Raw genomic sequence first — 13960 nt, forward strand, 5'->3', positions numbered from 1 at the left:
TGTAGCAGGTTTGCTTATCAGCCGCCGTCAGCTGGGAGGAGTTCAGTCCGGCGTGTCCACAGCCGAGCGACCACCGAGCACCTCCGTCCTGCAAACATGGCACTGACCCGTCTGGAAAAGGCTCAGGTATGGCTCTCCAAGGCGCTCATGGGGGTCTTATACATGCTGTTTCGGCTTCTGTCCCCTCGTGGAGCAGAGGAGTCGTTGAAGAGGAAGCTGCCGGTCGTCATCAACCCTCTGCTCGTCGTGTCAGCGACGCAGCTCGCGAGGAAGATCCGGAGAAAAGAGGTGTGTACCCGGGTCAAACTACGAGACAAGCGCCGCTGGACGGGACGAGATTTAGCGAGATTAATTGGCTTATAAATGGTCTCTTAAAACATATAATTAGTCTGAAGATCTTGCCAGTATGATTATTTCATGTCTCACATTCCTGGAGCTTGTTTTTAGCCTTATTGCAGCCAATAAGACAGCCGCACCTGTGGAATAAGAACAAGTGTGGCTTATATAATACACATTATGAAGTGGACACAATGGTAACAGCTGCTCTATAATGTCCCTGCAGCAGTGTCTTTAGAAAGTTATCTGTAGGACCTAGTGTGCTTTAAACACAGTATGTTGGAGAGAGAGGACGGGTTAACCCACTATTTAATTAAGTTAATGACAGTAAGCTTAGAAAGAAAACAACCAGCACAATAATGTATAATGCGAAATGCAGCGCAGATGTACGGCCGCGCCTTAACATGTTAGCAGAGGAACACCAGTAGTAACATTATCACTATAAAGGGTCTTCTTTTCCTCTCTTGTCATGAGCTCACCTGGAGGAATCCACTGTAATGGTTGCATCTAATCCTGGCAGCATGTACAGCACCTGTATAGTCCAACTGTGGTGTTTCTGCAGGTGTCGAGTGTCCAGGTGGTGCGAGCTTACATTGACAGGATCCAGGAAGTCAACCCTTTTCTGAACGCCGTCACTAAAGACAGGCAAGACAGAACCGCTCCTCTGGGATCTGATACCTTTCATGTTTATTGTGCTATAGAGCTGCAACTTTTGAATACACAAGTTGCTCTTTTTTTCCTCACTATTGTAGGACGATGCATACACAAAAGACAATTAAACAATTAATCTAGAATCGGATAATAAAACAATAGTTTGTTCCAGCCATATTCTGCTCCCATGTTTCTTTTATTAATAAATATTCCTCTTTGTTTGGAGGTAAATTATCATTTATCTTTAACGTTTTACCTTTACCCCTCTACAAAATGTACTCCATCATCTGAAAAGTATATTTTTAATTAAATGGTAATAACTCTCATGGCAACACTCAAATTCTGCCACTTTAACAGCTTCCACTATGATGCGTAATCTTAAAATGAAGCCTTCTTTAAACAGTTATTAAACAGAATTGGGTGAAATAATCCTCCGCCCAGGTTCGACGCCGCCCTCCAGGAGGCGACGCAGGTCGACAAGCTGATTGAGGAGGAAACTGGAGGAGAGGAGGTGCTGGAGGATCGCCTGCCTTTACTGGGAGTCCCACTCTCTGTCAAAGAGTCCTTCGCCCTCCAGGGTAACTCCCACAAATCTAATCTCCTGTTACTTTACTTCACATACATCCAATCACGAGTATCATTTGAAACCGATGACATATACCGTTAGCTTTGTTGACTTTCTTTAGTTTTGATTTCCATCTCGCAGGTATGCCCTACACCGTAGGTTTGGTCTCCAGGAAAGGAGTCGTGGCCACCGTCGACGCTGCTCCGGTGGCCCAGCTGAAGCGAGCGGGTGCCATCCCGATGGGCGTCACCAACACCAGTGAGCTGTGCATGTGGTGGGAGTCCAACAACCACCTCTACGGCATCACCAACAACCCGTATGACTTCGAGAGGATAGCGGGAGGAAGTTCAGGTTAGAAAGTGTTCAACTAAACTGTGTGTTTAAGGATGCACCACTCGTCTAGGCAGGGTTAGGTCTGCTCTGCGCTGCTCCTCATAGTACAGCACACAGATCCACGTACTTACCTCTCCTCCCTCTCTGTTTGCGTCCTCTTTCCCCCGCCGGCCTCAGGTGGGGAGGGCAGCATACTGGGAGGAGCAGGCGCAGTCATTGGCATTGGCTCAGACATCGGCGGCAGCATCCGCATGCCCTGTTTCTTCAACGGAATATTTGGCCATAAAACCACACCTGGTAAGAGAAACCAAATGTGAAATGTATATAAATGCTGCTTAGTTGTACCTAAATGCTAACACTTGTGTTTACAGCTTGTTTCCGCTGCACCTTATCGTTTAAGGAACACATTACTACACCCTGTCTGTTGTGTGTCTGTAGGTGTCGTGTCTATTGAGAACCACTACCCTGCTTGCTCCGGCAGACAAGAAGAGTACTGCAGCAGTGGTCCCATGTGCCGCTACGCCGAGGACCTGCTGCCAATGCTGAGGATCATGGCGGGACCCAACGCTCACATGTAAGAGCTCTTTTAGAAAATATCAGTAACAGCTGTCAACAACTTGTCTGGCACACACACAGATCAAATGTCTGAGGTGCCACGTTTGTCTGATTGGCAGTATTTCTTCACACGTCTGTATTCAGGTTGTCCTTAGACACAAAGGTTGACCTAAAGAAGCTGCGGTTCTTCACCATCCCCCACGATGGCGGCTCTGCAGCAACGTACCCGGTCAGCAAAGAGCTCATAGAGATTCAGAGGAAGGTGCGTCTAATCCAGCTCTCTGTCTTTAGTCTGTAACAGGGAAGGTTTTCTCAAGAGTTAAAATCCTCCCGCGATGTTCTCCAGGTGGTGGAGCGCCTGGAGGCCGACCTCGGAGTGAACGTCCAAGAAGTGCGTTTCCCTGAGCTCCGCTACGGCTTCCAGATCTGGGACACCTACATGGGTCTTCCTGACAAGGAGGGCAAGGTAGGTCCTCCTCATCCAGTCAGTCATCCAGTGTTGTGTGTATTAGCTGTGCGCTACAGTTTGCAGTCACTAATGCAGGTTAGTGTCACCAGCCTGAACCACATGTCTGTTGTTGGTAGCACGATAGCCGCAGCGCTGCTTTATGTGACTTTAGAAAGACAACATAACCAAGTGTAAAATGTAACTCAGCCTCCGCAGCTGTTCGCTGAGCTGATGGGGGAACCAGGACAACCCGCGTGGCCCGTTTGGGAGCTGCTGAAATGGACGATGGGAAAATCAGAGCATACCTTAGCTGCTATCGGTAAGAGGGGGGGGGGAATATATCATTTATTTTAACTTTGATCAATTAGGTTTCCTTTACTGAAGTCTGAAACCACCGTCATTAGACACATTTTAAACAATAGTGTACTTGTTTGTCTCTGTATAACTAATGAGATATTTAGATGTCTTAAATATGCAGCTGCACAAGTTTCTGTGTGTGTGTGTGTGTGTGTTCAGGTTTGGCCCTGATGGAGATGCTCCGCGTTACCAAACCCTCCGCCTTCCTCATGCAGCAGAAGGAGAAGCTGCAGAAGGAGATGGACGAGCTGCTGGGCACCGACGGGGTTTTTCTTTACCCGTCTCACCCCAGGGTGGCTCCCAAACACCACCACCCGTTCTTCAGGCTCAGTGACTGCGCCTACACAGGTCAGTCCTCGTCAGAGTTCAACAGGCCGTCCTCCAGTGTTCAGTGCAGCTGTGAAAGAAAGTGCTTCAGTCTTATTTTCCTTCCTTACCTCCAGCTATAATCAACACCCTCGGGCTGCCGGTCACCCAGTGCCCTCTGGGTCTGGGCGAGGAGGGTCTGCCCCTGGGGGTGCAGGTCGGTGCCGGGAAGCTGCAGGACCGCCTGACCCTGGAGGTGGCTCTCTACCTGGAGAAGGCGTTCGGAGGCTGGAGGGACCCCGGGGCCAACTAAAAAAACAACCACCATCACCAAACACTCATATGCCGACAGCCATTACCAAACCTCCAGACCGGAGCCAGTTGGGACTGAGGATTGTGGTAATCTGTTACCTGCCTGGCTGCTTGCCGTAGTACACAAAGAGGCACAATCAGATTGCTGTTTATAATTTACTCTGTTCAGAGAAGACTGCATCATGAGCACAAGCTTTAAAGAAAAGATTTTATATATAAGTGGAAATTGAGCGTAGACATCAACACAAAACAAGGCTTTTTGTGACTGAATATCATCAATCTCACATCTTAATATGGTGCTAGTGACTGTCAACTGATCCTGTTGTTCTAACTAGACGTCCGCTCAGTGGAGCTGATGTTTACCCGACTCCACAGACACTAATCTAGAGATCAAGTGTGGTCAGAATAATGAAACACCTGTGTAGCTGTGGAGGGTTTAACTAAGCAGGAACAACAGTAGACAGACGGTGGAAAATGTTTCAACACGCCGACACAACCCTCGTGTTTTAATGTGAACGCTGCAGAACGGCAGTTAAACAGTGGAGTCTGCTTTGTTTCATTTCATTAAAAAAAAGGTGTGAATACTTTCTCTCATGAATTCTTGTAACAAAACTATCTATGCAGCAGGTCAGGACGACACACGGTTCTGTTTTTGGAGGAAATGGAAAAATACGACCTGGCTATTGTTTAACTACAGACTAAAGTTAAACCAGTTGTCACTAAACAGTGTGAGAGCGTGAGAGTGTGTGTGTGTGTGTGTGTGTGAAGGGGAGGGAAAAGGCACACAAACAGGAAATACAGATAAAACCCCTAAAAGACAGAAACATCTCACTGGAATCTGTTGTCACTTTATTTTCTTCGCTTCTTTGGGAAAAAAAAAAAAAATAAAATAAAAAAGGATGAAAACATCCACCAGAAGGCTCCAAACAGAACTTGTCAGCATTGATAACTCAGCTCTTCTTCTTCTTCTTTATTTTCTGGTCAACTCTACGTTGACATTATTGTTCTTTTTGTTAATGTCACAAACCTGTTCTGAAGGGTAGAAGATATACTGCGAATGTGACGTTCATACAGAAATCTACAGACAGCCCGTCTTCTCTTTAGACATGCTCGTAGCTCGAGCGCACAAATGCTAGAAGGTGCCTGCCGTGAGAGTAACTCCTCTGATCGGACTCGTATGAATCTCTGACCACAGCGTTACTCGGGGGCCGGAGGTGACCTAAAAACTGAAACAACAAAAAAGGGAAACAACCGAACAGAAAGTACAGAACTATTCTTCAAAGACTCCTGCAGTTTGGCGGTGCAGGAACAGGGAGGATCGTTCTCTCCTTGACGACTTCTCGACCGCCGGGTGCTCGATTTGGCCCAAATGTGAATGCAAATACTTGTAAGCGTGTAAACATGGTTTCTTTGAAGTGGATAAGAAATTGTGTGTGTGTGTGTGTGTGTGTGAGAGATTCATTCTTTGAGAAAGTGAAGCGCCTCAGGAGGTGTTGGTGATGGGTTTGTATTTCTTGAGGCGGGTCCACTGTCCCGTGGAGTAGTTCATTTCGAAGACGGTGTCCACCAGCATGGTGGTGCTGCCGGTGCCGTCGGCTTTGGGCAGGACCTCCGTGTGCTCGCTCAGCTTGATCTGGATGATGTCCCCCTGCTCCGGGCACGGGTTCTCTGCAAGACAGGATGCGGTTGTTATTGGGCCGACCGGGTTTGTGCTCAGGGACCATCGGGGACACCTCCTTTAATTATACGACTGTGTTGAGTATTTATGCTAATGGTTATTTAAATTAAATTATTGAACTCCTTGACAGACTGCTTGAATGCTGGGAATTTAGATACCTGCATTTCCTACGGTTATTGCCCCTGGTGAACAAACCGATAGTTAACCGTTAACCTGGAGGATTAGTGTGTTGCGTGCAGGGGGATGTGGTTGTAACGCCTGACAAGCTGTCCAAACACACCGACAATCGATGCACAAACAGATTAAACCCACATCTACGACACAACCTGACCTGCTGTTTAAAGTGAACGCGGTTAGCTCAGGCTCACTCAAGGTGGACTGAACTTTAAGGTGGGCCAGTGCCGACTAGCTGCTCCTGAGTTTCGCTCAGTTTTTCTTCATTTTCAAGATTTCTCGGTTAAACGGTTAATTATTAACGTCCCTAGGGACAAAATAGATTACTTATGCGTGCATATTTTGACAATCAGTCAGATCAGGTTTACTGGGACAGAAAAAGGCGTTTCTTCTTCTAGTGAGATTCCTGCTGTACCTCTGGATCCAGCCATGAAGCCCAGGATCAGGGCCTTCTCTGGTCTGGTGACCTTGTTGGCCGTCTTGAACATCTCCTGGGCCGCGTACATCTGGTCTCTCTGAGGAGCAGAAACAGCGGCACAGAATTTAGCTGGCTGAGAGGACCACTGAGGAGCTTACATACAGATTCAGTAATACTGAGGAGGAGCTTAAACGCTCTCTGTTTCCATCTTACCGTGAGTGACAGATTCTTTTTGGGCTGGGCCTGTGGCGGCATAGGGGTGGGTGTCGTGGTGGGGGTCTGAGGTGTGCTGGGAGGCTGGGTGGGGGTCTCCGGCTGGCTGGCCGTCGCAGCTGCTGGGGGCCCGTTGGTGGCCGGGGTGGAGACCGGCGTGCTGGGGGACGTGGGGGTTGCGGGGTTGGCCGTGTTGCCTGCGTTGTACATGGGCGTTCTCTGTTTGTACTGGCCCGGTAAGGTGGCGGTGGCGCCGGCGCCCGCCGTCGCCGACTCCTCCGGTTGGCGAGCCGACTGCAGCGTGTCCCGTCCAGAACCACCGGCGTTGGCTTCAGAGGAGGTTGGTGAAGAAAAGACATTGTGAGTTTGACATGAGGCTCTGCTGACGTTCTCTCTGCCTGCTTGAACTAATAAGTGCATGAAAGCATTTAGCCCTGGCTGCATGCTAGCCAACAATACAAAGCTTTGTGGTTTTGTCTAACCTGGCTGGGCCTCGGAGCTGGGAATGTAAGAGGAGGAGGGGACCATGCTGGGTGTGGCGGGGAGGTAGCTCGTCGACGGCAGAGGATTCTCGTTCAACGCCCCGAGTTTCTGAAAAACCAAAACAGCATTTGTTACGATAGACCCAGAGAGAAGCCGAGTGGGACAGCGAGAGAGGGCGATATGAGAGGAAACAGGAGAAATCCAGGACGTTTGAGCGACGTTAACAACGTGGAGTCAAGCACCTGTGCAGAGACGAGGCCGGCGGCGTAGTCGGGTGTTGTGTTTTCCACCACCGCTGCTGCTGCCGCTTCTTCTTTGGCTGCTTTCTCGACAGCCTCCGTTTCTAAAGCAGAAGAAAACATTAACACACACTCATACATTTCATGGTGGAGCTCTAACACTTGGGTGGATGGAAATGTAATTACCCAAAGTCTTTCTTCTCCTCTTAGCCTCTCTTCCAGCTCCGACCATATCCAGCTCAGAAATATCTAAAAGCTGAAAAGGACAACAAAAAGAAAAATTCAAACCACAAGCACATCAATTATATAAATAACTGTGAAATTGTTTTTTAAAATCTGACATTACCTTGACTCCCCTCTCTTTACGCAGGGGCGTCCGTGCTGGGGCGATAGGCGTGCGGTTACTGGGGGGGCTGAATATACTGGGGGCAGTGGGACTGCGGAACGGGGCCTTGGGAATCCCCTTGAGAGGAGCTGTGATGCAAATATTGACACGCATATCAGCAATGGTGACACAAGTCAGAATACAAGGTTTCCTGGCCACAGCTGGAACAAGTGATGTTTATGAAGGTACTTATTAAAAGCACTGAAAGAGCAGATGTGTGGGATGCATTTGTAGATATTTAACTCACTAGTAGTGTCAATCTTTTTGACCAATCCTCTCCCTTTGGCATGAAAAGGCACTCCGGCTGTCTTTTTTAGCTGTTGGGCTGTCTCTGTGGCTGGAAAAGAAAAGATAAAAAAATAATGCACCATTGAAGATTCTTGAATTTGAGGGGAAATGGGAGAGTAAAACTTTTGTAATAATTGAAGTTTCTAGTAACTTACATTTCTGCAGCAGCTCTGCTCTGAGGGTTGCACTCTTGGGCTTCCTCTTCAGCTGGAAATGTTTGACGGGGGGTGTGAGGGGTCCCACCAGAGTGGTTAACGCACTCTTGTTCAGGTACTGGCACTCCAGAGGAAGCATGGCAGAGGCCTCGCACTCGCCCACTGAGGAAGGGAAGAGATTAACCGGCTATTTACCACAGGACAGATTACTACAGAGTAAGTCATATGGTCTGTGGTTGCTTTAACACTCACTTCACAACCCGACATGCATACATTTAATGTGAGGGAAATTTTTTTGTGGATATGCTGATATGCACCACAGTGACACATTCCCCTACCTTTCTCCCTGAGCTCTCCAAGAATATCCTGCACATTTGGATTCTGCTCCTCCAGGTCCAGATTGAGAGAGCCGGTCTCTGGGAAGGACTTGAGGATGTCGGCAACCATCAGCACCCACGGCTCTGAATCCACCGTAGCCAGCTGGATGATCTCCGACAGGGCCTCCTTCATCTGGGGAGAGACGACGACGACGGTGTTAGTGAAACCACTTTAAGAGAAGAATGCCTTATGCTGCCTGAGAACAACTTATTACTGTTTAACTAACTATGTTTGTCCCATTTGCTTCTTTTCTTTTAATATTTTTCATCTTTAGGTTCAGTTGTTTGCAATTTGAAGGTGTTACCTTCATCTCTGTGATGGACATTTAAGGTTTAATAGTGAAGAGACTAATTAGCAGAATAATAAACAATGAAAACAACTATTTGTTGCTGCCCTAATGTCAAGTAGTTTAAATTAGCTCCACTTTGAGCAGCTACAACACAGTAAATAATCAGTAATACATAAAATAATATATAACTTTTATCTTTATTATTATTATACATACATTTCTGTGTAACACTGCAGAGCTTTTACTTGTAATTACGAGGTTCTACTGCTTTAACTAATTACAGACTAATAACATCTCAGAGCAGATACTCTTGAAGAGGCATGTCTTTTGTTTGTTTATAACAAACTGAATATGCATGAATATCAAGATAAGATAATCCTGATATCTACATACAGAGTAATTGTTGTGTTGCACAGTGTATTTATATTGCACAGATGTTGTGTGGTCTACTGGGAGCAGTTGTGCATTATGACGGGTTTCAGATATGATGGTACCGCCCTCCAGCTCAGTCAGCTAGCTCTGCTGTGCCCATCCCACCATGTCTGCGGGAGAACCTAGAGGCTAATGTTTCCCGGTGTACACCACCGTCTGTGTGTTAATGTCGAGTAGTTAGTCGTGTAGCTACATATATATATATGTTAATCGTATAGATGCTGATCTCCAGAAACCGAGGTAAAAAAAAAGTCAGAACCAGTCGCAGGAATAAGAGCGGCTTTGTGTTTCTTGTATTTGAGGTATTAGCCTTCTTTAGCTGTCGTGCTAACAGCTAAGCTAACCCACCTCGTCAACGGTCCGCCGGGGGAGATGCAGCATCCCGAGCAGCAGCTTCAGCTTCACCGGCGGCGATAAGCTGGAGAAGCACAGCCGTATGTTGTCTATCACCGACACGGTGAGGAGGGAAGCGATGCTGGGAGGCGTCCACAGCTCGTCCGTGGATCCCAATTTGTTGTGAAGCCACAGTCCCGTGTCGCTGTCCTTCATCGACGCCATCTTGGAAAAAGAAGAGTTTTTTAGTTCGGGCATTTTAACGGGCTACCTAAAGACAACAGTCAGGACCCCGCCCAGTACGCAGAAGGTCGGGGTCATTTGAAAAAATTGAACCATAATAAAATGAAAAAAAAAAAAAAAAAAAAAAATAGGTATAATTCACATTTGATGTTTTGTTTGTCCATATGTTGTATGTTTTTTTTTTAATAAAGTGAAAGAAGGGTGAATTTTACTTTACAAATGTAACTGTGTGGGTAAATTAACTGACAAAATCAAAGTACAGCACTTAATTAAATGTACTTATTTACTTCCCACATTTGATAATAAGCTGGTTACAAATCCATACAGTCCGTTGTAGTTTCACTTTTGCCAAGGCCTTTATTTTGAACGTTTAAACCGGAAGTCTTGACTCTGGTCCCCGAAGGCAAATATTACACGAGCCACACGCATGCGCACTGCCTTACACTACATTAAACAATCCTAGGTGGGCATCTTGCGCTGATCTGCGCGTACGGCAAAATATCATCGACCGATTCACGGTAGGTTGACATGCAGCTTGTAAATTAAACAATAATTCTGCTCCTTAAATATTATTTGTAAATTAAATACATATATTTAACAATAAAAACAGGAGTGTTTTCTGAACAAAGCCTGTGGGATTCTGTTATTCCTTTAAATTTGCGGTCGACTAGGACATTTTTCCGTTGTGTTTAAACACACATCCGCACATTTTGTTTCTAATTCCTAAAAGGTAATTGACCGCATCTCCACCATGGCGTCCGGTGGATATCTCCAGACAGCGGTGCTCCTTCTGGCGGTGCAGCTCCTCTGTCTCCGTGCAGCTGATGCGGATCAGGACGCTGGGACTGTCATCCCTGCAGAAAGTAGGTGGATTTAAATGTGACATTTGGATATTTATTTTGCATGTTCAGTGCAGGTTTTGTTCTGCCACAGAGATGTGTTCCTAGTCTAATGATAGCAGGTCCCCACAGAGATAGTGGAAATTGTAGGTCACCCTAACTGGTGTATGCATCACAACATGAAAATGGGCCCGCTCTGCTGCTGTGCGACCCATTTTATCATCTCCACTGGGTTCAAACAATGTAAAGGAGTAAAGGACAAATCCGTATGATTTGGTATTGCAGCCACCATTGGTGATAATTGGATATTTGACCCTTTTGTCATGAGAAAAAAAAGCCCTGGGACAGTTTTATTTACTTTTATCAAGATGGAAATATGACATATTAGTAGATCTCCCTAGTTCAAATGAATACAAATCTACATAAATAGCTCCTTAAAGCAAGACTTTGCACATTTAAAAAAAAGAGAAATGACACAATAATGCGTTTACAAATTAAAGCAACGTATTCAACATGTCACTGACTTAATGCCCTGATGTGAGTGTCTTTATTTCTGAGTTCTTTCCTCTTTATTTCCAGGTCGCCCATGCGTGGACTGTCATGCATTTGAGTTTATGCAGAGGGCACTGCAAGATCTAAAGAAGACCGCGTTCAACCTCGATGCCAGGGTAGGCGACGTCTTCTTCTCCTTCTCATGGTTCAGTTGGAGAGATTTTTCACCTCCAATGCTTTACGTGTTAAACGCTTATGATTCACCAGCCGACGAGTGTTTCACAGAACAATACGTTAATGATCATTGGTTTTTAAGGTGATGGCTGGTTATTGGAGTCGTTTTACATACATGGTATTTAATGTGATCTTATGTGGGAGGTTTCACAAGGAAATATTAACAAGTATAAAAAGTGTTATTGTCTTTATTTATATAAATATATCTAGCAAATAATAAATTCAACTTTCCATAATATTGTTAGTATACCAAAAAAAGCAACATAAGTGTCTCCATTGTCATGGACTAACCCACTAATCGTGATAGAAATTTATTTCCTAAATAGAGACCTGATACTTTGTTGATGAATATTATTACATTAAAAAAATGTAGTTTCAATGTCAACAATGCACCCTTAAAGTCAATAAATAATGTTTTATTGCTGTCTTTACCACTAAGAGCACTGTATTTTACTGCATCATCTTTCACTGACGATCAGATTTGAATTATCTGCAAATAAATAATTGTATTACCCCAAAAAAGCAGCCTTGAGTAGTGTCTGCTGTGTTACTTGTGAGCAGCTTGTAAGCACCAGAGAGGTTCAGGTTAACCTTACGATCATCTCAGACGTAGTTTATTGGTCTTTTAGTCAATGAATCAAACTGAAACTGTAAAAGAGACTGAAAAGTAGAAACTACAGCGTTGAGTTGAGCTTGTGTTTGCATGCAGTGACATGTTGTTGTTGTTGCAGACGGAGACGCTGGTGCTGAGGGCCGAGAGGAGGGCTCTGTGTGACTGTATGCCCACCAACTCACTGCGCTGATCACACCCCGACACAGAACCCCGATCCAAAGCTCTACTCGTGTGCAGCGATTGTCATCTTAACTTATTCACGCAATAGGCACTTTATTTTACTTTCTCTCATATCACTGCTGAGTGACGCTTTGGTTTGAAGTCATGCATCAGATGATTGTTGTTTTAGCCTTATTCGGGACGACTTTTATACCACTGATGTTTGATTGTTTTCATCGCCGCGGGGAGTCGGGTCACTTCTCATCCGTCTCCTATTTTAAGCATAAACTATTTTTTGTACTTTTTAGTATTTGACTGTATAATGTAGATACAGTAGAATGCATCGATACATGTCCTGGTTGTATGAGATTAATGTTTACAACGATTACACACATCAAACTGTAGCATCACATGGGATTTATGTACCTGCTCAAAATATTTCAATAACTGTTTTTAAATAGTTTAACTGATTTTCAGGCTTCTTTTCCCCCCAAAAAAAGAAAAAAAAGCGTTGGGTAACTTATTAAAGAAAGTTATTTTCTTTGTGATAACCGTAAAGATTTTGTTTTTGTAAACAAATCAGCAGAAAGAAATTCAAACAATATTTTAAAAGTTTTCTTTTAAGGCGGATAAAGCATACGTGTAGATCTTGATTTAGCGCAGCACTGTAGCATGAATTTACAGCACTTTTTGTTCACCTACTGTTAATGTAGATTGTATGTATAGATTCTGTAAATGTACGCAGGTCTTATCTGTCTGACGGAGGCGTATGCAAGAAGATAGATGAACGATTTAGTATCGAATGAGCCGAAGGGGGAACAGAGGAATGCTGGCTGCAGCAGGGGACATAGAGAGAGAAATAAGAATCGTCTTATTGTTGCTCGTTCATCAACAGTGTTCTTTGTTAACAATATGTCACACAACACCCCAAACTATTGTCTTAATGTTGTACCTATCAATAAAAACAATGAATGATCTGCACTGTTGTTATTTATTTCTCTGGCTGGGATCATTCTCACAGATCAGGGTTTGTGTGAACGTCAATACGGACGCAAATTAATAAATTCATTCAGTGTTTACGTCGGTCTGCTGGATCTCACAGCTTAAATTACCGGTGTAGCAGCTACAGATTAATTTGCATATTCTTCTTGATTCATCCATTTAATTGCTTGTTCCATAAAATAGATAAACAGTCTAAAACCCAAAGATATTTAGTTTAATGTTTAATTAAATAGTTGTCGCTTAATTTTCTGTTAAATGTCTCCAGCTCTACTTCTTTCATTCACTGTTATGAATCTTATTTTCCCGTGTGTTATCAATGATAATATTACGACCTGCGTCCATACACACAAACACAATTTATTAAAACCATATAACTGTCACATTGACATTTTTCTCTGTCTTGACATTCGATACTAAAAGATTCATCCAATAAACTAATCTGACGGATTAATTGACGAGGAAAACAACACCTTAGTACACTAAAAGTGTTATTTAAAGAGTTCACAATCAATTTGGGAATGAAAGCAGGTTATGTACTCAAATAGTAGGGCTCCTCTTCTGTTAATATTTGTCACAGATGATGTGTAATGTGTGTCCAACACTCTGTAAGAGCAACACCTTGAATAACACCGTTCATTTATTGAAGGAGCTCGCCTGCAGAGTGTGTGTGTGCGCTGCAAGTCACTTAAGTGATGCTTCAAGATCTTGCTGTTTTAGCTGACCTCATCCCCTTCCACACACACACAGCTTTTATTTATTTACAACAGGGATTACAGCATGGGGGGGGGGGGGGATAAAAAAACCTGCAATACCCGTATCTACACCAGCAGGAGGAGCTCAAAGTAAAGGCATGCCGCCAGCTGTGTCGCAGCAATGCAGCACTCTCCACACTCCTAACTTCCCCCATGGCTGTAAATGCAAATGGGGTGAAATACTGTACGAAAGCTGAGGCACTACATTGGCCGCTGAAGCGCCTGCAGTGACCTGGCAGGGATCTCAGCCCGAGGCACCACCGTGTACTGCCAGAGCTAGAGAGGCAAAGCCCCTCAT

The 13960-nt window shown here is 44.7% G+C and overlaps 3 protein-coding genes across 3 annotated transcripts; 2 read left to right on the forward strand and 1 right to left on the reverse strand.

The window, feature by feature from the left end:
- On the forward strand, positions 1 to 4447 carry faah2b (fatty acid amide hydrolase 2b). The gene is made up of 11 exons (XM_031850801.1): positions 1 to 288; positions 899 to 981; positions 1429 to 1565; positions 1694 to 1903; positions 2063 to 2182; positions 2324 to 2459; positions 2585 to 2702; positions 2787 to 2906; positions 3096 to 3207; positions 3405 to 3593; positions 3689 to 4447. The coding sequence occupies exons 1-11, from the start codon at positions 97 to 99 to the stop codon at positions 3862 to 3864; spliced, it is 1593 nt and encodes a 530-aa protein (XP_031706661.1). The 5' UTR covers positions 1 to 96; the 3' UTR covers positions 3865 to 4447.
- Positions 3702 to 9560, reverse strand: nelfa (negative elongation factor complex member A). The gene is made up of 11 exons (XM_031850799.1): positions 9344 to 9560; positions 8235 to 8406; positions 7897 to 8058; positions 7701 to 7790; positions 7415 to 7542; positions 7255 to 7324; positions 7072 to 7172; positions 6829 to 6937; positions 6347 to 6675; positions 6131 to 6230; positions 3702 to 5531 (listed from the first exon to the last, which is right to left on the reverse strand). Exons 1-11 carry the CDS (start codon positions 9551 to 9553, stop codon positions 5347 to 5349), a joined length of 1656 nt encoding a protein of 551 aa, XP_031706659.1. The 5' UTR covers positions 9554 to 9560; the 3' UTR covers positions 3702 to 5346.
- On the forward strand, positions 9113 to 12399 carry nicol1 (NELL2 interacting cell ontogeny regulator 1). Its single transcript, XM_031850803.1, has 4 exons — positions 9113 to 10089; positions 10302 to 10434; positions 10990 to 11078; positions 11868 to 12399. The coding sequence occupies exons 2-4, from the start codon at positions 10323 to 10325 to the stop codon at positions 11937 to 11939; spliced, it is 273 nt and encodes a 90-aa protein (XP_031706663.1). The 5' UTR covers positions 9113 to 10089; positions 10302 to 10322; the 3' UTR covers positions 11940 to 12399.
- Positions 12400 to 13960: the final 1561 nt, after the last annotated feature.

The sequence above is a fragment of the Anarrhichthys ocellatus genome, unplaced genomic scaffold (genome assembly GCF_004355925.1).
Source record: "Anarrhichthys ocellatus isolate YVR2014 unplaced genomic scaffold, GSC_Weel_1.0 scaffold11, whole genome shotgun sequence".
NCBI lineage: Eukaryota > Metazoa > Chordata > Actinopteri > Perciformes > Anarhichadidae > Anarrhichthys > Anarrhichthys ocellatus.

What these genes read in the sequence shown, in the direction of transcription:
- nicol1 (XM_031850803.1), top strand. Translation starts at nt 10,323, where the DNA reads ATGGCGTCCGGTGGATATCTCCAGACAGCGGTGCTCCTTCTGGCGGTG. An exon ending in GACTGTCATCCCTGCAGAAA is followed by an intron (nt 10,435 to 10,989) that starts GTAGGTGGATTT and finishes CTTTATTTCCAG; the next exon opens with GTCGCCCATGCGTGGACTGT. An exon ending in CGTTCAACCTCGATGCCAGG is followed by an intron (nt 11,079 to 11,867) that starts GTAGGCGACGTC and finishes TTGTTGTTGCAG; the next exon opens with ACGGAGACGCTGGTGCTGAG.
- faah2b (XM_031850801.1), top strand. Translation starts at nt 97, where the DNA reads ATGGCACTGACCCGTCTGGAAAAGGCTCAGGTATGGCTCTCCAAGGCG. An exon ending in GGAAGATCCGGAGAAAAGAG is followed by an intron (nt 289 to 898) that starts GTGTGTACCCGG and finishes GTGTTTCTGCAG; the next exon opens with GTGTCGAGTGTCCAGGTGGT. An exon ending in GCGGGACCCAACGCTCACAT is followed by an intron (nt 2,460 to 2,584) that starts GTAAGAGCTCTT and finishes GTCTGTATTCAG; the next exon opens with GTTGTCCTTAGACACAAAGG.
- nelfa (XM_031850799.1), bottom strand. Translation starts at nt 9,553, where the DNA reads ATGGCGTCGATGAAGGACAGCGACACGGGACTGTGGCTTCACAACAAA. An exon ending in CCCGGCGGACCGTTGACGAG is followed by an intron (nt 8,407 to 9,343) that starts GTGGGTTAGCTT and finishes GTCTCTCCCCAG; the next exon opens with ATGAAGGAGGCCCTGTCGGA. An exon ending in TGGAGAGCTCAGGGAGAAAG is followed by an intron (nt 8,059 to 8,234) that starts GTAGGGGAATGT and finishes TCCCTTCCTCAG; the next exon opens with TGGGCGAGTGCGAGGCCTCT.